At 43.5% G+C, this 23,932-nt stretch overlaps 1 protein-coding gene across 2 annotated transcripts in view; it reads left to right on the top strand.

The window, feature by feature from the left end:
• Positions 1-19,906, top strand: part of LOC124719962 (poly [ADP-ribose] polymerase tankyrase-like) — a 74,669-nt gene extending 54,763 nt beyond the window's left edge. For both annotated transcript variants that reach the window (XM_047245176.1, XM_047245177.1), the window contains exons 2-4: positions 377-950; positions 5,316-5,462; positions 19,483-19,906. In XM_047245176.1, the coding sequence (XP_047101132.1) occupies positions 388-950; positions 5,316-5,462; positions 19,483-19,870 (1,098 nt within the window). In that variant the 5' untranslated portion in view covers positions 377-387 and the 3' untranslated portion in view covers positions 19,871-19,906. The remainder of the gene's footprint in view (positions 1-376; positions 951-5,315; positions 5,463-19,482) is intronic.
• Positions 19,907-23,932: the final 4,026 nt, after the last annotated feature.

Raw genomic sequence — 23,932 nt, 5'->3', positions numbered from 1 at the left:
AAGGAGGAAGAAAATTTTTCCTAGTTAGAGGTGCCACCAACTTGGATTTAAATATAAGTCGTGTAACTTTATGGCTGAAACACGTTTGTTGCTTTGCTAATTTTTTTGCTGAGACATAAATAAACCATCTTTTGACTGAGAACGATAACATTTTTACAAGGTGAAAGCAGTCTATCACAGCACTGCAGTGGTAGTTACAAACCTTAGGTGATCGCGAAGCAGTACGGGCCCTTGTCATTTTAAGGAAACTGGTGACGTTGCAATTGATTTAGGGTGGACAACACTTTCACAGCTGCTGTTTCATACAGGTATGCATGCGCCTCGTACAAGTGTTGAGGGTGCAGTGTGAGGGCTGCTCAGTGGCACTGTGTTTCAGGACCACCCACCATGTCGGCAGTTACGGAGGTTCAGAACAACACAACCGAGGCCCTGGCCGCCCTGGTAGATGGGGGTGAAGACGCCCTGGTGACGCTGGTGGCGGGCGAGACGAGGGTGGCGGCTCACAGGGCCGTGTTGGCAGCCGCGAGCCCCGTGTTCGCAGCGATGTTCGCGCACGACATGCTGGAGGCCAGCTGCGGCCAGGTGAGCATCGACGACGTGGAGGGCCCGGTGCTGAAGCTCCTGGTCGCCTACACGTATACCCTGCAGGCCCCCCAGCTGCCCGACACGGCCGCCCAGCTGCTCTCGGCGGCCGACAAGTACGGCTTGTCGGCCCTGAAGGCTGCCTGCGAGCGGCAGCTGATCTCGCAGTTGGCCGTCGAGACCGCAGCGGTGACGGCCGTCACGGCAGTGAGGCACTCGTGCCCGGACGCCACCAGGGCTGCCGTCGCCTTCATAAAGGACCACCTGCAGGTGATGGCCACGCGGGGCTGTGCGGACGCTGTGCTCGAGTACCCGCAAGAAGTCATTGAAGTCTGCAGTATGCTCGGTGAGCCACCTGCAGAAGCCAGGTAAGCACGATTCCCTTTTTGGCAGCGCTAGTGTGAATTTGACGTCGTCCTTGCTTTGTTCGTCATGGGTTTCTTTGCTGCCTACGTTGCGTAACACCTTAACTTGATCTAATTACTGATCATCAGTCACGATGCTAAGTCTCTCGCTGTTTTCACTTCTACTGCTTCTATCAATTTCGCCTTTCTCTGATTTACTCTGATTCCCTGTTATGTACTCATTAGACTGTTCATTCCATTCAGCAAACCCTGTAATTCTTCTTCACAGTCACTGAGGGAATCAGTCATCAACAAATCTTATATCATTTCACCCTGAATTTTAATTCCACTCTTCAATCTTTCCTTTATTTCCGTCATCGCTTCTTCGGTATATAGATTGAACAGTAGAGGCGAAAGATTACATCCCTGTCTGACACCCTTTTTAACCCGAATACTTCGCTCTTGGTCTTCCACTGTTAATTTACCTTCTTGTCTCTTGTACATATTGCAAATTACTCTTCTCCTCTGCCTTACCCGTATTTTTCTCAGAATTTCAAACATCTTGCAACATTTGATATTGCCGAACGCTTTCGCCAGGACCACAAATCCTATGAACTTTAGGAACGTAAATTTTCTTTTCCGTTCTCCTGTGTATTATCCTTCTTAGCAACTGGGATGCTAGAGCTGTTAAGCTGATTGTGCGATAATTCTCACACTTCTCTGCTCTTGCAGTCTTCCAAATCGTGCAGGTTATATTTCTCTCTCAGTCAGATTGTATATTGCCAGACTCATACATTCTACACACCAGTGAGAATAGACCTTTTGCCACCTCCTCCAATGATTTTAGAACTTCTGATTGAATGTTGTCTATACCTTTTGCCTTCTTTGATCTTAAATTTTCCAAAGCGCTTTTAAAATCTGATTCTAATCACCAATATTTTCCATACCGACTTCTGTTTGTTCTTCTGTCACGCCATCAGACAAGTTGTTCCAATCAGGGAGGCCTTCAGTGTACTCCTTCCAACTATCCGATCTCGCCTCTGTATTTAACACTGGAATTCCCATTGTGCTCTTAATGTTACCACGCTTGCTTTTAATTCCGTGGAAGATTGCTTTGAATTTTCTATATGCTGCGTCAGTCGTCCCAAGAACCATTTCTTCTTTGATTTCTTCACATTTTTCGTGCAGCCATTTCACGTTAGCTTCTCTGCACTTCCTATTCATTTCATCCTTAAGTGACATACTTCTCAATTACTGATTTTCCTGAATATTTTTGAACTTCTGTCTTTGATTGATCAACTGAAGGATTTCTTATGTTTCCCATGGTTTCTTCGCAGTTAGCTTCTTTGTACCTACGTTTTTCTTTCCAACTATTGAGCTGTTAATTATCGCAGTATCTGTAGCCTCAGAGAACATAAATCTCATCTCTTCTTTCCTTAGTACTACTGTATTCCACTTCTTTGTACATCGATTGCTCCTGACGAGTCTCGTAAAATTCAGCCTACTCTTCATCATTGCTAAATTGTTATGAGTCTAAATCTACTCCTGGGTATGCTTTACAGTCCAGTATCTGATTTAAAAATCTGACTTTAAACCTCCCATGTTTCGGTCCTTTCTCAAGTATACCCCCTTGTCTCAAGATTCTTGAATAGACTATACCAGCTATTACTAGGATAAATTTACTATTGAACTTAACTAGCCTTACTTCTCTCCTATTCCTATTATCAAGTACATATTCTCGTGTAACCGTTTCTTCTACTCCTTCGCCTACGGTTGCGTTTCAATCCCTCCATGACTATCACATATGTACCGAATTACCTGTTCAATATCCTCATACTTTCTCTCTCTTCACCTTCAACTTGCGACGTCATCATGTATACCTGAACTATGGATGTTGTTGGTTTGCTTTCGATTCTATACTCATCCGTTCACAGTATCTCACTTACTGCCCTGCCTTTCTATTGATACTGAATCCTACTCCTGTTATCTGCTGCTATTGCTACTACCCTATTCTCATACGACCAGAAATCCTTTCCTTTCCCTTTCCCTTTCCCTTTCCCTTTCCCTTTCCCTTTCCCTTTCCCTTTCCCTTTCCCTTTCCCTTTCCCTTTCCCTTTCCCTTTCCCTTTCCCTTTCCCTTTCCCTTTCCCTTTCCCTTTCCCTTTCCCTTTCCCTTTCCCTTTCCCTTTCCCTTTCCCTTTCCCTTTCCCTTTCCCTTTCCCTTTCCCTTTCCCTTTCCCCCTTTCCCTTTTCCCCTTTCCCTTTCCCCTTTCCCTTTTCCCCTTTCCCTTTTCCTTTCCCCTTTCCCCTTTCCCCTTTCCCTTTCCCTTTTCCCTTTCCCCTTTCCCTTTCCCTTTCCCTTTCCCTTTCCCTTTCCCTTTCCCTTTCCCTTTCCCTTTCCCTTTCCCTTTCCCTTTCCCTTTCCCTTTCCCTTTCCCTTTCCCTTTCCCTTTCCCTTTCCCTTTCCCTTTCCCTTTTCCTTTTCCTTTTCCTTTCCCTTTTCCTTTTCCTTTTCCTTTACGCGTCACTGACACGCACTACAGCTAGATACGTCCTCAGCATTTCCCTTTTCTTATTTTCTAGCTTCTCAACCACATACAAATTCCTTACTTTCCACATGACGACTCGTAGATTGTTATCCTTTTGTTGATTACTCAACTTTTTTCCCATGGTCACCTCCTCCTTGTGCCTCCTCGCCTGGAGGTTTGAATGGGGGACTAGTCTTGCCAATGGAGAGTCTGTACAGCACAGACTTAATGAGTCACATGCCTCATTGACGGACGTTATGTATCTTTAAGCAGTGGTTTACATTGCCTTTTGTATCCTCACGTTGTTGATCATTGCCAATTGTTCCTCATTTAGGAGCAGTTTCAGACCTCAAGGGAAAGAGAGTGCCGTGAACCTCTGTCGGCCCCTCCGCCCTCTTTGGAAAGGCTGTTGGCTGAAAGAGGGTGACACCTGATGCTGGAAAAGTCTTCAGACACCAATGCTGATGATTCGTATTCAAAATTCAAGTGATGGTGAGGTTCAAACCTGGGACTGAGGACTTTCCTGATTACTAAAAAAGACGCTACCCCTGGGTGACTGGCCCCAAAGAGCAGGGTGTGACTCACTGAGATGTCCAGTAAAGCAGGAGCTATGAGCACTGGGGCTACTCATGCACACTGGGGGCAAACAAGAAGTGAATACTCCAGCCAGCACAGTAACATTGTCACACTCGATGCAGTGCCTTACAATCACATTTCCTTCTCGTCTCTGTTCAGCTATCGCCCCGAATTTTTTCCGTGCATTCCCTTTCACTAAACAGACAGGAAATCTCTGCCCCCCCCCTGTCGTGTTTGAAGTTCCCCATGGCGTTACCAGAGGTCGTCCACGGAATCCTATGAGGTTTTCCGCTACTGGGATACAGCAGATTACATTCGCTGTCCACCTACAGGTGTACGACATATCTCCCACAACGTCAGTATTGATGTGACGTTTCCATCCAGCTATCATTTGTTGCCTCTGTCTCTCGGATACATATGCTCCATACAAGTCTATTTTGTTTCCTTTTCAATTTAAAAAAAAATCCATATTCAATAGACTACAGGTTACTTCACAAGTTGTAAACATTGTCCATCAGATAAAATTGCATACACTGCGTAACCCATATTTTTTCTTTTAATGGTGGCCTCTACTGCAAACTGCTCAACACGAAAATTGTTGTTTAAGAAACACATCACCACTGCTGTCTTTTCAATGAATCGAATTGTGGAGACATTACATGCATATATACAGTTCTATTTGCTTTACTCAAATGCAGATTTTGAATATACTCTTGATAACTTTTATAGCATAGCTCTTGTAATTCTTGTCCATCTTCTTCATTCCCTTGGGCTTCACATCAAACAGCGCCTGCATATCCATGACCATATTGTTTCAACAGTAAGTTGATACCCCAACTTATCAGTTTGTTTCTCTATCGCTGGATCTCTCTCTCTCTCTCTCTCTCTCTCTCTCTTCCTCCAGTGATATAATTCAGCATCCATATATCAGTTTTCAAATTACCTCACAACCAAAAGTAGCAGCCAGTTGACTGTAACTGCTTCTAAATTCTGTCTGATAGTTGTTCTGTGAGGGCAGCAAAATTGTTGGCCCTTATGTTTGGGATTTGGTTTATGCTTCATGGTGAACAATTTGTTGTTTTGCATCTTAGGCTACGCCGATGGGGAATGTAGCAGAAGTAGTGCAGAAAAAGATCAGTTAATTGGTGGCACAGTCAGGTTAAGTGAGGGGCTGGTGTTGTTGGCACTGAGTGTTCTGTTGCCCCGGTGGACAGTCCCTCAGCTGTACCGCCTGCAGTGAGCCCCTGTGTGAACACGCCCACCCACACAGTGTTTCTCTGTGCAGCTCGCCGACCGCCACAGGGGGCGGGTCCACCCCCAACTCTGACAGTCAACCCCACAGCGGCCACAGCCGGACTCCTGCTGCAGCTGCGCCTCCCACGTCTGCTCGACACACCCCTCCACCCGATGACGCAGCCGTCTCTCGCTTCCGGTGAGTTGTTACCACACGTGCCCAAGTCTTACCCTCGCAGTACTGCTTATTTTGGCATTAACCAGCCGATATAGTAAATAAAATAAAATACAGATTCCTTCAGTTTTTGGATAGAGGTTACAGTTGCCATTAAACATTACTCCTTTCTCAATTTTTTGGCTATGATATTTTGAAGATTGAGCGCATACGCAGAAGATTTCTCGTTCTCTGTATTTGCAGTGAGAATTACGTTCAGTTCAGTCACTCAACTGTAGTTACGTATTGTTCGTATTGTTCAGGAAAAATAACCTTGTTTCACAAAGGACCTAGCATCTAGAGCACATTGGTCTATCGATTATTCAAAAGAGTTTGAAGCTCATCGCTGTTGATTTTTGAACATTTTTGATCACATTCTAAGTTGATTTCTGAATGAATCGTAAGTTGATTTTTGAATGCGTGCATAGTGTACGTGATGTACCTGCCAGGGGAATCCTCGTCGCATCTGGAAATAAACTTTCCTGCAGACAAAAGGGGACGGGGCTACACGAGCTGAGCGGAATAAAGCCGCACGGGTGAATGTAGTGTGTGTGTGTGACTGACTGGTATGCAGATGATGAGCGAATAGCTACGTCCATAGATTCAGACTACCAGAGTGGAAATGAACGACCGACAGGAATAACAGATACGAAATATTAACGTATTATCCAGATACGAAATATTAACGTATTATCTTGTCGCTGTATCAAAGAAAATGAAAGTTCGACAAAGTTTTTGACCAGGTCGCTACACTAGAGAGGGCAAGTTGTACATTTCCTGGTTAGCAGCCGCTTAAGTTCCATTCTGGGAGTAGTGCGGAAAACGCGTTGTACGAACACGTAATAACGCCTAACCGGAGAATAATCGCTGGATAATTACTAAACCGGTGATTCTGGCAGAGTTAGTAGAGTTGACTGGAGAATGAGCTTTGACAATGATAGGAATAGTTACAGAATTAGGGATGAGAAGCTTTTGTTAGAACGAGGAAGGAGAAGAAACGGGGCGGTTCCAAATTTATACAAAAATTTCGCACTACTACTTTTCTACTTTTCGATCTCATGCTTAAGAAATTGGAGCTTACGAATGAAACATGAAACTATTTCCTAACACAAAGCTTTTCGCTTGTGGTAGGCCAAACAGGCATTTCATATTATTACTTGGCAGAGTTATATTCTGCCGTATTATAAAAATGACCATGATTACCAAAACAATCTCGCTTGTTTGGTGTGTGTTACAGTTGCTGCAATATTAGAAAGGCCTATTTTCTTTCGTCCTGCAAACAGTGACTATAGACGTAATGAGATCGAGAAACCACACCAGTCTTTGGTAATATTTGTATTAAAAGCTTTTTGAGTATTAGACAACACTTCGATTTTTCTTGTAGCAAAACATTTGACGAATTTTGATGAGGTAACAGATTCTTTCGCAGAAAGGAAAGCACGGCGTGTAAAGCTAGAGCGAGATTAGTGAGAAAAGAACGCACGGATTGAAGAAATATGTACTGTCTTGCTTATCTCTTGTCTTACCTGGTTTTGTGTATCCTGTATTTCATTCTATGTCACACAGAACAGAAAGTTATCAGCTATTAGGCAGTAAAGAATCCAGATTTTCTGAAGAGTTCTTCTTCTTCCGGTTACAAATAATTCCATCCAGTATTAATTGCGAGGTTATTTTGTTTAAAATCAAAGGACATTTTAATTTTCGCTGTCCTGAATGTACTTCGATGGCATCCGTTACAAAATACACATTTGAGTCCCACAGTGCGAAGTGCAGTGACGTGCAGTGCAGTAAGAGAACGCTGTGTGAAGAGGCGTGGCACTGCACTTCAGCACACTTAAGACCAAATAACGCGTCTTAAATTTCTTCGTTCGAAGTTACATGTTTTATGCATAGGACTCTTCAGGAAGAAGTGCTCTACAAAATGAACATTTTTTGAAAAGTTTTTTTTGACGCCCTATCTCAAGCGCTCGAGGAACGGGGGGGGGGGGGGGGGTGATCTGTGTTCACATTTAGTGACTTTGCTGTTTCCTCTTTGTTCACTGCTGTCATGTCAAATGAAAGAGAGTGGTTTCTGTGGCTGGGAGATATCAAGTGAATTAAAATACGTTCACACAATTATGGAAGATTAAAATATGTCATTAGTTCCAGATTTTAATACAATTTCCACCTCTCTGACAGTCAAGCATTAATTATCTTGCAGAACAATGAAGTTACTTTTGTCGCTTTGCTGAAGTAATTCGGCTTTTATTGATCTTTTCCGCTGAGGCAGCCAGTTTGTTTGAAACAAAGTGTTCAATTCCACACTATTGGCTAGTTTCAACTGTTCGCTGCATTTCAAGGGCACGTTTTCATCTTCTACAGGGTGTATACGACCCGGGACAACCGAGAGATCTGGGAAAAACCCGGGAACATTTTCATCCGGGAGAAAACCAGGAAAAAACCGGGAATTTTTTAGAATTATGGGAATTTTTCATTGTTTTAGTTTTCAGTTAAATTTCTGTAATTTTGACTGGCAAGAACCGTTAGAACAAATGATATTACTGTATCCCGCAACTGCAGAATAATACTGCAACAATGAAACTTAACGAGAGAAAAAAAAACAAAATAACTTAAAATGCAAAAGAAATGCGCCACATACGACGACGACACAGAGTCCTCATGCAAGCGTCTGCCAACAGCAAAACGTGTCAACAGCTTTGGGAAGGCTGTGCAATACTTCGTAACAACAAATTCCCTCCGATGACCGTGAAGTCACAACTGTTTACATTACATTCGTGTTAGCAGTTACGAGCGAGCTCATGCGCATGCGCAGTTGAGTCGCGTTTGAGAAGCAGATTCTCCCACTTCTGGCTACAGGAATGTGGCTCTCCGCTGTGCAAGCAGTCGCAGCAAGCAGCTAGATGGTACCAGGAAAAGGGGGCGCCAAATTCATATTCTCAAGGAAAAAAACTTGTTTCACAAAGCGCCTAGCATCCAGCGCACGTTGATCTATCGATCATTTATATGATTTTGAAGCGCATCCTTGTTGGTTTCTGAAAACATTTTAAGTTCATTTCTGAATGAATCGTAAGTTGATTTTTGAATGCGTGCATAGTGTACGTGATGTCTCTGTCAGGAGAATCCTAATCGCATCTAGAAAATAAACTTTCTGCAGACAAAAGGGGATGGGGCCGTACGAGCTGAGCGGAGTAAAGCCGAACGGATAAATGCCAGTCGCTGTCTGATTATGTGGTTGATTGGGTTTTCGAATGTTCAGCTTTCTTATAATTCGTAGCGAAATCCGTAGATTCAGCCTACCAGAACGGAAATAAACGACTGCAGGAATGACAAGTGGGTAAGATTACGTATTATCTTCTCGTTGTATCCAAGAAAATGAAATTTTGACAGAAACTTTCTGCCCAGATTGCTACACTAGTAAGGTCCAGTTGTACAGTCCCCGGCTAGCAGCCGCTTAAGTTCTGATTCGGAAGTAACGCAGAAAACGTTTCGTACGAATTTGTAACAACGCCTAATGGCAGAACAATCACGGGGTAACTAAACCGGTGTTTCTGGCAGGGTTACTGAAGTTAATCTGCGAACAAATTTTGACAGTAGCAGGAATGTCCACAGAATTGGTGATGACAAGATTGTTAGAACGAGAAAGCAGAATAAACGGGGACATCACACAAATTATGGAAGGACGAGACTATTCCAAATTTATATAAGAATTTCGTAATACTACTTTCCGATCTCATGCTTGAGAAACTGGTGCGCATCAATAAAATGTGAAACTATTTCCTAACATAAAGCTTTTTGCTTGTTGTAGGCCTAATAGGCATTTGATATTGGTACTTAGTGAATTATATTCTATCGTGTTTTAAAAATGACCATTTGTGTCAAAACAGTCTCGCTAATTTGGTGTGTGTGTTACAAAATTTGCTACAATATTAGAAAGGCCTGTTTTGTTTTATTTAGCATCCAGCGACAAAATAGACGTGATCAGATCCAGAAAACACCAATCTTGGGTATAATTTGTATTAACAGCTTTTTCAGTATTAGATAACGAAATTTCGATTTTTCATGCAGCAAAAAGTTTGGCGAACTTTGGTGAGGTAATAGATTCATGTGCAGAAAGCAAAAGCACGCCATTTAAAGCTGTAGCCAGATTAGAGAGAAAAAATGCTAGGAGGTAAGTATTGAAATGTATACTTTCTTGCTTGTCTCTTATCTATATTGGTTTTATGCATCCTATATTTTACTTTTGTCACACAAAACAGGAAGTTATTAGCTATTAGGCAATAAAGAGTCCAAATTTTCTGAAGAGTTCTTGTTCTCCCGATTACAAATAATCCCATCCACTATTAATGGCGAGTTTTTTTAAAAAAATAAAGAGGGGCAGGCTGTCAAACTGGCTGACTGGGAGCAGGAGAGGCACCACAGGACATTTCTATTTCCACAGTCCTGAATATAGTTTGTCATCGCTTACAAAATATACCCGTTTCAATTCCACAGAGTGAAATACAGTGACGTGCGATAGGAGAATGCTGTATGAAGAGGCGTGGCACTGCGGTTCGGCACACTTCAGACCATATAACATGTCTTATATTTTCTCGAACACGTATGTTTTTGTTTCAAATTTTTCAGAATGATGTGTTTTACAAGATGCCCTAGGGTACTTTTGAAAATTCGATTTTTTTGGTGTTGACCGGTTCGCAAATATCGTAGATGCGAGGCTGATGCGCAGAGAAGTCTGAACTACAGTGGGCAGTCACCACGTGGCCCGTGTTGACGTTCAGTGATTTTGCTGTTTCTCCTTCGTTTACTCTCGCGTCACATGAAAGCAAAACGGATATCTTTGGCCGGGAGGTATCAAGTGAATTAAAATACATTCACATAATTACTGAAGGCTGATATACATTATTAGTTTCAGATTTTATTTTGTTTCCACGTTTCTGACATCAAGCACCAATCGCCTTGCAGAACAATGAAGTTATTTTTGTCTGTTTGCTAAAGAAATTTGGCCTTTATTAACCTTTTCTGCAGAGGCATCCAGTGTATTTGAAACGAAATTTTTAATTCCACAGTACTGGCTAGTTTCAACTGGTCGCTGCATTTCAAGTGCAAGTTTTCATCTTCTAGCACGTATGGCATTATTCCATAATAATGAACCAAACATGAGATAATGCAGCACTGGTACTCCAAGAAAATTTACATCTGAATCTGGACATACGAATGTGCGCTTTAAGTAGCAGTTTAAATGTGCACATTTTAGTATGGTTCACGAAATTCTGATCTCTTGGAGTACCCTGTGACGTCTTACTGCTTTTACAACGTAATGTAAGATCTTTTAATGTTTTACACGTACGTACATACGGGCTTCCTACGTCATGTTAGCTGCGCAAGCGCGGGGCGCCTCTTACCCGGCGCTCTCCGGCAGCTGCTGGAACGAACCTGTTTCCAGCAGGTCGTGGAAAAATATTGCGAATGTTGGTTTGAAAAGCGTTAATTTCAAAGTAAATATCTTTTAACGTAAGTTGGACTATGCGCGAGGATGTACCATGAAATTCTTAAATCACAGAGTGTTTGACTCCATTTAAAAATCAACTCTTTAATGACAAACAATGTAGAAGAATTTCGAACCCTGAAGATCAGACATTTATGTCATTATTAAAAATTTTACTGCCACATTTGTGTGATGTGTCTTAAAGTGTAACACGCGCAAAAAATCAACATTATCTCGAAAGATTAGCTTCTCTTGCAGCTTATTAACCTTTGTGACCAATATTATGTGTGGAAGCTTTGCTTTTCTTGTAGCAACACTATGTATGTTAATGTAAGCCGTTAACTCGTGTGTTACTGCTGCTTAACAGGGGTGTTGCTATTGGCTGACTACGTCACGCGCCCTATGCCCTGAATACTCGCTGTCATGAGCTGGCGAGATCACGTGACATGAGCTGTGGCTGGCTTACAAAAGCGCATCGCAATCTCGATTTCAGTGATTCGGAAAGTAACATGCGGTGTTTGGTGGAATTCCAATGTGTGCAATGTACATGTTGCTGCACATCAAAGATATTTCCAAAATGTGACTTTTTCCCTGAGTTTCGGTTTCTAAAGTGCCAGGAAATTCTAAGCCCATGTCCAAAACCATAACCATTCAAAGGATTGATAAGTTTTGCACTTCCGAGGGAAAATATACTGTCACGTAAGACGGAAAAAGTGTTTTCACGCGGGAGAAAGTGTATTTTTAAGCGGGAAATCCGGGGAAAATCCGGGAATTTTTTTCCTTGTCCATGTATACATCCAGTATTAATCAAATTTGATACGTATGAAGTATCGTCTCTGTTGTGTGACTGGATTCTTGATTTCCTCGCAGAGATGTCACAGTTCATTCTGATAGACGGCAAATCATCGAGTAGAATAGAAGTCATATACGGCGTTCCGCAAGGTAGTGTCATAGGCCCTCTGCTGTTCCTTATTTACATAAATGATCTAGGTGATAATCTGAGCTGCCCCCTTAGATTGTTTGCAGATGACGCTGTAATTTACCGTCTAGTAAAATCATCAGACGATCAATTCCGATTACAAAATGATCTAGAGAGAATTTCTGTATGATGCGGGAAGTGTCAGTTTGCACCAAACAAAGAAAAGTGCGAGGTCATCGACATGGGTACTAAGAGGAATCCGCTAAATTTTGGGTATACGATAAATCGCACAAATTTAAGGGCTGTCAATTCGACTAAATACCTAGGAATTACAATTACGAGCAACTTAAATTGGAAAGATCACACAGATAATATTGTGGGGAAGGCGAAACAAAGACTGCGCTTTGTTGGCAGAAACTTAGAAGGTGCGACAAACCTACCAAAGAGAGCCTACATTACACTTGTACGTCCTCTGCTGGAATATTGCTGCACGGTGTGGGATCCTTACCAGGTACGATTGGCGGAGGACAGCTAAAAAGTGCAAAGAAGGGCAGTTCGTTTCGCGTTATCGCGCAATATGGGTGAGAGTGTCACTGATATGATGCGCGAGTTGGTGTGGCAGTCGCTGTAACAAAGGCTGTCCTCTTTGCGGCGAGATCTGTTTACGAAATTTCAGTTGCCAGCTTTCTCTTCCGATGGAAAATATTTTGTTGACATCCACCTATGTAGGGCGAAATGATCAACATAATAAAATAAGAGAAATCAAGAGCTCCAATGGAAAGATTGAGGTGTTCCTTTTTCCTACGCGGCATTTGAGAGTGGAATGGTAGAGAAATGGTATGAAACAGGTTCATCGAACCCTCTGCCAGGCACTTCAGTGTGAATTGCAGAGTAAACACGTAGATGTAGATGTTGATTCCCTCCTGTATAGAGATTCAAGTACTTTCTGCTTTGATTGACCAAGATAATCAGCTGCAGATTTGATCGACTTTGGAATCCAGTGAACATTTAAAACCCTGCTGCACCTCAGGCAGGCAACAGAAGCACACCCATTTCCACTCGCAGTCATGGAAGACACAGAGAATTAGTGTTGAAATTATATCAGGGGCAGGCAACAAACAGAAATTTTTCAATTTTCGTGCATACAAATCATGCGGGTAATAACGCGTAATTTAGCGCAGGAAGTACATACCTACAAGTAAAAAAATTTTAAAAACGCTACACATAAGATGACACACACCTACATGTGCTACATGCACACTGAAAACATCGACAGTGTCGAATTGTATACTTAGTGTCCAGGATAATAGTATTAATAATGCAGCACATGCTGATATCAAAATCCGTATGCTCCGTAGAGAATGTGAAACAAAGCAGAAAAATATAGAACGCCAAGATGACATGCAAGACTTGGAAAGGTAAGAAGTGGGGAAATGTTTGGGATGCAAACACGCCGGCCGCGGTGGCCGTGCGGTTCTAGGCGCTACAGTCTGGAGCCGAGCGACTGCTACGGTCGCAGGTTCGAATCCTGCCTCGGGCATGGATGTGTGTGATGTCCTTAGGTTAGTTAGGTATACTTAGTTGGAAGTTCTAGGCGACTGATGACCTCAGAAGTTAAGTCCCATAGTGCTCAGAGCCATTTTGTGATGCAGCGTCAAGGGTAACAGCAGCCATGTTTCCGAGCTGATAGTCCTTGCTGCTGGAAACGTCGTCGAACTGTTCGTGCAGATGGTCGTTCTCTTGCAAACGTCCCCATCTGTTGACGCAGGGATCGAGACGTGGCTGCACGATCCCTTACAGCCATGCGGATAAGATGGCTGTCACCTCGACTGCTAGTGATAAGAGGCCGTTGGAATCCAGCACGGCGTTCCGTATTACCCTCCTGAACCCACCGATTCCATATTCTGCTAACAGTCAATGGATCTCGACCAACGCGAGCAGCAATGTCGCGATACGATAAACCGCAATCGCGATAGGCTGCAATCCGACCTTTATCAAAGTTGAAAACGTGATGGTACGCATTTCTCCTCCTTAGACGAGGCATCACAACAACGTTTCACCAGGCAACGCCAGTCTACTGCTGTTTGTGTATGAGAAATCGGTTGGAAACTTTCCTCATGTCAGCACGTTGTAGGTGTCTCCACCGGCGCCAACCTTGTGTCAATGCTCTGAAAAGCTAATCATTTGCATGTCACAGCATCTTCTTCCTGTCGGTTAAATGTCGCGTCTGTAGCACTTCATCTTCGTGGTTTAGCAATTTTAATGGCCAGTGGTGTATTATTCAGACAACATTCTGCATCACTAGAAATACGTCTCCTCGCCACGGCAACTAAAGACAGTCTCTCTAATTTAGATTTTTTTCACAGTTTTCGGAAAATATTGAAGTTGCTTTTTTGAATTTGTACTGAGGCACAATTTTACTTTCACTGTGTAAAGGAGTGTTGTCGCTTTTTGAACTTTCATCAGGTCCAGTGTTTAATTTTGATTATGTGAGGCAAGTATATGTGACACCCATTGCCCCGGGGGGAGGGGCGGTTTGAATGGAATATCAAATGCGAGGAAACAGGACACCAGTTGCGTTACACAATTTTTATCGAAACTAGTGTGCTCTTTCTTCACATCGACATTCTTCAAAAACAGACGTTGAAAATGAACAAAAATGTAAACGACAAAACTGGTCGCTGCAGTGGACTGAGGGAACTGCTGGCGTAATCGGCGCCCAGAGCTACCAACAGAAATGGCAAACGTTTAGATTCACGACCCAGTTCTGGCGCTACAGCTGCAGGGTCGCTGGCATTTGCTGAAACAAAAAAGCAGGGAAGTCGACGTGAAGTGTTGCGGACAAATCCGATACGTGACGAAACCGAACGATGGACCCACGAGACACCTTTCAGTGTGCCACTTACATGAAATTACCGCAGCTTGCACGGTGGTTGTCGGGAGGCGTGGACATCCGTCGTTTTCTTTTCAGTTCTTGCTCTGAGGGGGACAGCTTGTTGATGTACAGAGTATCCAATAATAAATCAATACTCCAACGAACAGCTCTAAAACGGGGAGTGTACTTACAACGTGCAACCCATGTTTTTATAGGCAGGCACGTTGATGATTTTGCGCTGATATATCAATCCTTTTCTCGATACATGGGGAGCAGATAACGGTATTTTATTTTGTGTCGATACATCGGATACTGTACATTTTAAAAATATCAAGTCATAGGCAAACTCTATCATTCCGCAATCGACGTCTGTTAAAACCTGTCGTGCGGCCATCAAGACGTCGGAAACCCTTTCCCAGGAGCCACCTCAGTAGAGGTGACAGCGGCGCCAACGCGCTGCCCTTTTGTACCTTGTATACGCGATACTGCTGCCATCTGTATGTGTAGATATCGCTATCCCATGACCTTCTGTCAGCTCAGCCTGTCTCTGCCTGGAAGCACCCGGGTGGTTCTACAGCGCAAAAGAGCTGCTGTCAATTACAAATCAGAGACTACTCGAAATTGTACGTAGACGGAATAGATTTTAAATAAGCTAAACATTTATTCAAAATAACTGATGCCTTGTCATCCACAGACTAAATACTTTCCTTAGTGAAGAGTGTTTTTACATTTTAATTAACAATATAGTCAAATTGCACACCATCGACTGCTAGGCACATTTGGAATGGCTGTTTGAGAGAGGGAGATGAACTGGACAAGCTACATTGGATGATACGTCGTTGTGTGATCTGGCGCGCATCATCTGACATACCTGGGGTTCATGACAGACTCTATCTTTTAGTGCTCCCCGTAGAAAGAAATCCATTTGAGTCAGATGAGTATTTGTACTAAAATTTGCTATGAGAACGGATTAAAATGCATCGTGGTTTTAGAAATATTATATACTGCTTTTGGTGAGTATACTACGAGTGAAATAGGTGTTTACGACTGGTATAAACCTTTAGAAGAAGATGAGGATGACGAGAAGTTCATAATAGAAGACGAACTGAGAGTCAAACCAAACGATGCGTAAATTAACACTCAATCGTCTCGGTGACATATGGCCGAGACCAGTGAATTGTGAATGTTATGTTTCTGACAGTAATCTTCGGTTTTGACAGTACAGTGCACAACGACTCCTTGTCCCAAGATGAAACGGCCAGTATGCAGTACTTCTCACCAGCTCAACCCCGATGGCTTGAAGCAACACGGAAAGGTGTCCCGCTTTGTGGCGGAGCAGTTCATTGTTTCTGCACTGCGGTAACGCACCTGCTCACAGTTCGTTGCGTGCTTGTGCATGTTTGGCTAGAAACAATACTGTAGTGATGTCCTTGGCCCCACGTTCGCTCCATGTGTGACATTTGTTCCCAAAAATAAAGACAAACCTTAAAGAGCTGTCTTTTACATAAGAGATGAGATTCAAACTGCACGTCTGAGAGAACTAAACGCTACTGTAAGGATTGTTCCAGAATCGTTTTAAGCATTGGAAGAACCACTGGAATAAATGTATAATATGTAATGGGAAATATCTTAGTGAAGACGACATTGATGTAGACTAATAAATAAACCAAGTATTGGATACAACATTCACCGCTGTTGCTTCCACTCTCATATTGTCCATTTTGGTGCCAATGTCACGACCCTGTCACCGTCTTCTAAGAGGAATGTCGTTGGTTCACCACCCAAGTTTCGTCGATAGAAAAGAGTTCTGTTAATTTCCTGACTTGTATCAAGTATTTGCATCGCCAGTCAGTCATCACTTCTCTCTAGAGGGATGTTTCCTTTACTTAGAGGTCTGTTGCAAGTAAATCGCATATCATGCAGTGTCTTACGCTAAACAGCTTTCTTCCAAGGAAAATAATTTTTTTGTTTTTACGCCAACAACTTATTTGTGTAATGTCAGCACTAGTTTTTAGCCATGCAAACGTCCCTATGGTTGATCAAATTACCTATTTTGAGAAGCTGCTTGCAATGATGGATTTATACTCCAAATTTCGTAGTGCACTTTCTTGGCGGCTCTGGCAAACCGCGTGGTTTATTTTCGGTCGCCTTTCTGATGCGTCCAATAGCGGCAAGGCTGACTTGTGTGTAAACTACAATCCTTTCTTTTTGAGACTGGCAACATTAGCCCCCAGTTCTCTCTGTGCCGACTCTTTAATACAATCCGTGATTGCAACAGAGGTGACTGAGCCATTTTTACCCCAAAGATCGCAATTCTTTGCATTGTGCAGATTTTCCTGTGATGTGGTGCGCTTGTCGATCATCTCTGAATAACATATTCGTACGTGTCCACAGAGCATTTCACACGGTGGATTACTGTTGACCGTTGAAGAAGATAGAAATGTATGGAATAGGTTCCCATGTATGTGAGTGGACCTCAGCTCTTAAGTGACAGAACCCAGTATGTTGTCCTCTGTGGCGAGTGTTCGCCAGAGGCAGGAGTTCTCCAGAAAAGGGTGATGGGACCGCTGTTGCTGTCCGTATACATAAATGGTCTGGTGGACAGGTATCTGCAGCTGTTTGCTAATTGTCCCCTAGTGTACAGTAAGATGTCGTCGTGAGTGAGTGTAGAAGGACACAAGGCGAGTTGGACAAAATTTCTAGTTGGTGTGACGAATGGCAGTCATCTGTAAATGTATAGAAACGTAAGTTGATGCAGGTGAGTAGGAAAAACAGACATGTAATGTTGAGGTACAGCAGTAGAGGTGTTCCGCTAGACACAGAGGCGTCGCTTAAATGTCTGAGCGAAAGTTCGCAAAGTGATACGAAATGCAACGAGGTTGAGAGGACTGCGGTAGGGAAGGCGGGAGGTCGACTTTAGTTTGTTGGGAGAATTTTAGGAATGTGTGGTTGGCCTGTAGATGAGGCTGCATGTAGGCCGCTGGTGCGACCTGTTCTCGAGTACTGCTAGAGTGTTTGGTATCGGCAACAGGTATAATTAAAGGAAGACAGCTATAGGACTGAGAGCTGAGCTGCTAGATTTGCTACCGGTAGTTTCGAGTGACGCAGAGGTATTGTGCAGAAGCTTCAGGAACTCGAATCGGAATCACTGGAGGGGAGGCGAAATTCTTTTCGAGGAATTGTTGAGAAAATTTAGAGAACTGTTTTTTGACGCTGACTGCAGAACAATTCTAGTTGTGGCAATGTACACTTGAGACAAGGCGTGTGAAGATAGGGTGAGAGGCGTTGTCGCTCGTACAGAGGCATACAGGCAGTCGTTTCTCCCTCGCTCTACTTGGGAGCGGAACGGAAAAAGCAGATGACTGCAGTCAGTTGAGAACTTTTTATATGTACCAGTTACTACTATTGTTTCATATGGTTGCTGCTCCACCTATATTGATTATTTTGCACTGAATGCAGCAGTTTTATTAGGTCTGTAGTTTCTAGATGGTATTTCACTTGTCTTTGGAGCTTCTTACTGGCTCTCTCGCTTGGGATTAGCCTTCAACTGTGGGGAGAGGTTCCCGCGACATTGGTTAAAGTTCAGCAATGCCAGATCTATACAAGTATTTTGGTATTTGTAAGTGAACATGCGATAATGAATCAACACTCTGTTTGTATTTCTTACAGGCACCTGATTTCTTTCTGGCATGATCTAATTTATGCATTGCATTAGATACAGGAAATACAGTACTTTTTTGAGACTGGTCTAAAGTTACGGTTTAAGTGTTTGTACTACTACTGAAAGAGAAATTTTACTCGGAAGCAGCGTAGCTGGTGTACACTTGAAGTTTACTTAGACCTTTTTAAGTATAAATGTAAAGTTTTACGCCTTCTGTAGTGGTGTGTAACTTATTTTGTGTCCAGAATTTTCAGAAAATGCAAAAAGTTGCACAAAGTTAACATGACTGAATATAGTAGTTGTGCAGGATGCCGCCTGCCACAGACCATATGGTGGGTTGCAAAGTTTGTAAGTAGATGGAAATGAATGTTCCAGTGGATGTATCTCTTGTTGCATGCATGATTATATGAGCACATGTGACGATTATTATGCAGCGGGTAGTTTGTGTGTGTGTGTGTGTGTGTGTGTGTGTGTGTGTGTGTGAGGGAGAGTCGACCTGGTGGCCTTGTTGTATTTGAAATATGTCGACCAACTTATTGTGTACGAAGGAGTGACTTTTATATCTTTTGTCGGTATGTCAGGAAATTTCCATGTTACTGGTCTGAATCACTTAGCTGTCTGGTGAGGAAATTGTATTTCAGTACTTACAGATACGTTTAGTTTCTAGTGTTTTCTTCCTAAGTGACAGAAGGAATTGGTACCCAGAGAAGGTAGTTTTGGGGTGTGTTTGAATGTAGATGAAGGATTGGGTAGCAGCTGCATGCCGAGGTGAAAGGAGGCGGATCTGTGGAGTGAATTATGAGGAAAACCAAATGAATTTGTTAGGAGATGGAGTGCACCTATTTTTAATGGGAGATGGCTGAAGTTTTTGATTATGGGCTAGTGCTGTGGATCTGTCTGTAATACGCTGGTTAACCCGTATCGCAGAAGCGAGATTTCTAGATTTGTGACTTGCTGCTCGGAAGAAGTGTATTCAGAATTGTTGGCAGTTTTGCGGCTGTGACAGTTTCTTTCATTTGGTGTGCGTGTCTCGATAGTAGAGAGTAAGTGTGTCGATGTTTTGTGCAGGAGCCTTTCTGATGCAGAGCGAGGCGGGAGGCTGATAGAGGCGGCTGAGGAGGGGGCGGTGGAGGAGGTGCGGCTGTTGCTCGCGGCTGGGGCGGACGTGGGGGCGAGGGACGGGGATGGGTGGACCGCCCTGCACTGCGCTGCAGACAGAGGCGACGCGGCTGTGGTGCGGCTGCTGCTCTCTGCGGCGTCCGACCCCAACGCCAGGGATCGGTGGGGGCAGACGCCGCTGCACTTGGCGGCATGTTGGGGCCAGGCAGAAGCGGCGGCTGCGTTGCTGCAGGCCGGAGCCGACAGGGGGGTGAGGACTAATAGTGGGAACACCGCCCTGGACTTAGCCAGGCTGTGCAACCATCAGGAGATCGTCAGGATGCTAACACAGAGTTAATACGCGCCACTAGAGGAAATGGCATCCTGCACTTCATTCTACATGATATTAAAATAAAAAATTGAAAAAAAAAGATCGCTTTCTCTATTCATTTCTACCTTTTGCAGTCCACACAATTACTCCAGTAACACAACTACTGCAACAACAGGAGATATCTGTAAACCAACGTGACAAACCTTACTTTTCACAATTCACTCTGTAAAACATTTCACAACCAATTTCTGCAAAAGCTCAGCAACAATTGACAAATACTCCATCATTCATAAACTCCACTTCTCTCTCCCTCTCTGTCTTGTGTTTCTCGTCCCACATACAGTATTGAAACAGCTTACAAGAATACAGCCGACGTCTCTCACAACCGCCTGTATTTCGAAATGTAAACACCCAATCTCTTCCAAGACACAAATGCGAGAATACCGGTTGTTGTGCGTTAATGTTAGTTCTTTTCACCAGTCTCCTACATTACCTAATTACTGCAAACTATTTGCTAGCAGTGTCTTATGTTGCTACATTACATCACTGCGAACTGCACCATTCTCATATTACTGCCATATAAGCTGTTCAGTTAGAATGTATCTTCACTTGCGATCTCACACTGAATTCACTTACGTGCTTGCACCGCACAAGTACTTTTCGTGTTTAATTGTAATGTCACATTGGTAGCAGTGCTCACACCACATCATGCTCACACCATCTGCAGCCTTCTTGGCAGCTCACCTTCAAATAAAGAGAATTGAAGAACCACCTAAAATCATTAGACTCCTAAACACCTCCCTTGCTGCTCTTACAGAACAAACTACCATCTCTCAGGGAATTATACTCAATCACGTGGGACATGCAGCCATCACTGGAATTATACGGCAGTTTCGCCAAATTACACTTTTGCGTCTCTGTAGATGCTTTGGAAGCAGACCACACTTCGAACATTCATTCCCCTGTCTGCTGTGATACAATTAGACTTGGCATCCCCGTGCGTGCATGTGTGACCAAAGCGGCAGACTGCATTCTGAACAAGAGCTTCTGTGGCCCTCATGTGGCGGCGTTACACGCGGAAGCTCCTCAACATTCTCTGTGAGGAAGCAGCGGCGCCAGGAGACAGTATTGACTTGGTGAGTGACCTCCACGGCATTGATGAATACTTCAGGCTCTGCCAGTTGATCCTCAACATAAATAAATGTAATACACTCTGCATACACAGGAAAAGAAATCCACTACTGTACAATTACACTGCTGATCACAAATTGCTGGAAACAGTAAGTTACCTACCGTAAAATATCTAGCAGTAACTATCCAGAGCGACGCTACGTGCAATGACCAAAAATACCAATTGGTAACAAACTGCAGTACATCTTTTCTCAGCGATTCCATAATCACATGTTTTGGGCTCCTAAAACCAAATTTCGTGCTTCCTGCCTTGTAGTATGTGGAGTTCACAACGAAAGCCTCAAAATTTTCCGACTTTTCTCAGATTTTCATTTATTTCACAAAGACTACGTGTTTCTCAAAGTTCAAAACCCAACACAAAATTAAATTGGACAAACTCTTCTACAACATGCAGCAATCAGCAGTGATTTTCTGACGGCGAGTGGTGACCGCGCTAGAGCGTCCTAAAAAAACGGTGACTCCCCAAAATTCGGATCGCGCCTAACGCCGTTCACCTGTTGCACTCTGCTATTACGGCACTTTGGAACGGTATGGCACGCGTCAGCAGACGGAAAACAGCCCAGAACTCCACCTGTGTTCTTCGCATCGTCAAACACAATAGCACTCACGCCAGACATCCGCTGTCGAAACGGACGTCATATATTTTGAAACGTGTTCGCATTTATTTAAACTAGTGCTTCTAAGTGTGTGGTTGGTATCTGAGAAATGGCTAAAATTTATTTTGATATCGAAATATGTAAATCTCAGTCCAGTGCGACAGAAAAGTCTAGAAATAAAATTTTGTACCAAAGTATGCGAAGCACACGCTACACGATGCGAAATCCAGGCTAGCCGGTACATCAAACAATTCGCCTGCGAGAGAGGAGGTCGTTTTCAATGTAATTTATACATACCATTTATCTGCAAAACAGATAACTCAATTTAAAATATTGGTCCTGAATATTGTAAATCTTTATCTTGAGACTTGTAAACAATAACTGCACCAGATCTGCTACCGTATTTATAGTGCAAATGAAGATAAAATGTAACGCATCCCGCTTTGTGTCAAAACTGCTCCAAAATTCACAAGATAACGCCTTTCTGAAATAATTTAGGGATTCGGAAAGTCTGGAATGATAATTTCACAGATACATTCTGGTGTGTGGCGGAGGGTAGTTTGAGTGCCACAGCTGTTCCGGCCTTTTCCTGTTGCAGTAGCGATGCTAGAAATTTCTTTGAACTACTCGTCTATTAAGAGCTCTGAATGGAAAGTAAGAAACCCGGAGAACATCTGGCGTGCATTTCCTCGCCATGTTACAGTTTTAGGTGGAACCTTTAACCTGCCACCTCTGCAGTGGGCGACATAGGTGGCCGAGACTGACGGCAGGGCCAGGGAATCGTGAGAAACTGATCCAAGTGCTTTACTCAAAAACTACCTCGGGCCATCAATCTGAGAAACGAGTCGTGAAGACAGCATCTTAGACTTGCAAGTGACAAATAGACCCGAACTTTTCGAATCTGTTAGGGTAGAACGGGGAATCAGCTATGCCAAGACCGTTACAGTGTTACCGAATACGACCGTAACCATAAATAGAAAATAAGTTGGGAATATTATTGTGCTTAGCAAGAGCGACGAGAAACAGCCTTCAGCTTTCCTTTCCTCTGCAGCACCAACAGCGCGGGTATCAGTGGAAGAAGTTGAAGAGCATTGTGAAATACGCTTCAGACAGGTGTGTACCGACCAAATGCGTTTCAAGCCCAGTTTCACAGCGATGAGTTTACGGCGCTGGTTTCCATTTAAGTGCGCGTCTCCGCACGCCACATCACGAGATAACAAAGGAATTTCCGAGATCCGAATTTCATCGATAAAAATGACGCCAAAGAAACAGTTGTTTCTGGAAAGAGCAACGTATCTGTAACATGTTGCATTACTCTCTACGTAACGAAAGCCCGTGTAAACATTCGGTCTTGTCTGTAAGGCAGAAACGCTTACGACACTGTTATTCACGTGCAAACAGCAACAGGTGGCGTCAGACAGCCCGCGCAAACGGCCGGCGCAGTCGCCGATGGGAAACTCGCAGGTGGGGGAGCGACGCAGAATGCGGGCAGCGAATCCGGCAGAGGGCCGCGCATGCGCAGAAGCAGCGGCGGGGCGGGAGCAGGCGGTAGGGGCGGTCCGACCACGGCGGCGGACAAAAGACCGGCCACACGATAGCGGGGCTGAAACTGAGTCAGGACGATCACTTCCTGCATAAAATGTGTAACACTGTTTAGCGATTAGAGCTACAGTTGTACTCAACAGTTTATAAATCGGTGAAGATCGCAGACGCGAGCGTCCGGCTGCCATTTAATGTCCCGGTATTACAAAGATATTTTCAGCCGCTCTCGCAGCAATTTCGCAGTTATGTCAGAGCGCGCTACATCTATCTAATGGCAGCCCACGATGTACTAACACTAAACATTACTTCGATAACAACCTCTGTTACAATTAGTGCGCTAGATGATTTAATACAAGATGTCACGTTTGATGTTTTATTTTTGCACCAAGTCTCAACGGCAGCTGTAGGGACATCAGCTGGCTTTCAAGCTGTCATTACTATCGATGCAGAAATAAACAACGCTACGGCAGTTCTTTTAAGGGATGGGTTTACACCTGAAAACGTCCAACTTTATCCCAGCAGACGTGCAATTGCATGTTCTGTCGCTGAGACATTGCGCTTAAATATTTACGCGCCATCCGGGACTGAAGTTACATATGCACGATCGGACTATTTTTTTTAATCGGGATTTCCCACATCTTTTGGTAAATATGTATATGGGAAGCACACGCTACACGATGCGAATTAGAGGCTAGTCAGTACGTCAAACAATTCGCCTGCGAGAGAGGAGGCCGATTTCAGTGTAATTTGTATATGTCAT

The sequence above is a fragment of the Schistocerca piceifrons genome, chromosome 11, assembly GCF_021461385.2.
Source record: "Schistocerca piceifrons isolate TAMUIC-IGC-003096 chromosome 11, iqSchPice1.1, whole genome shotgun sequence".
In the NCBI taxonomy this organism is placed as follows: domain Eukaryota; kingdom Metazoa; phylum Arthropoda; class Insecta; order Orthoptera; family Acrididae; genus Schistocerca; species Schistocerca piceifrons.
The sequence above is the reverse complement of the archived record's forward strand: the minus strand, read 5'-3'. Positions and strand labels throughout refer to the sequence as shown.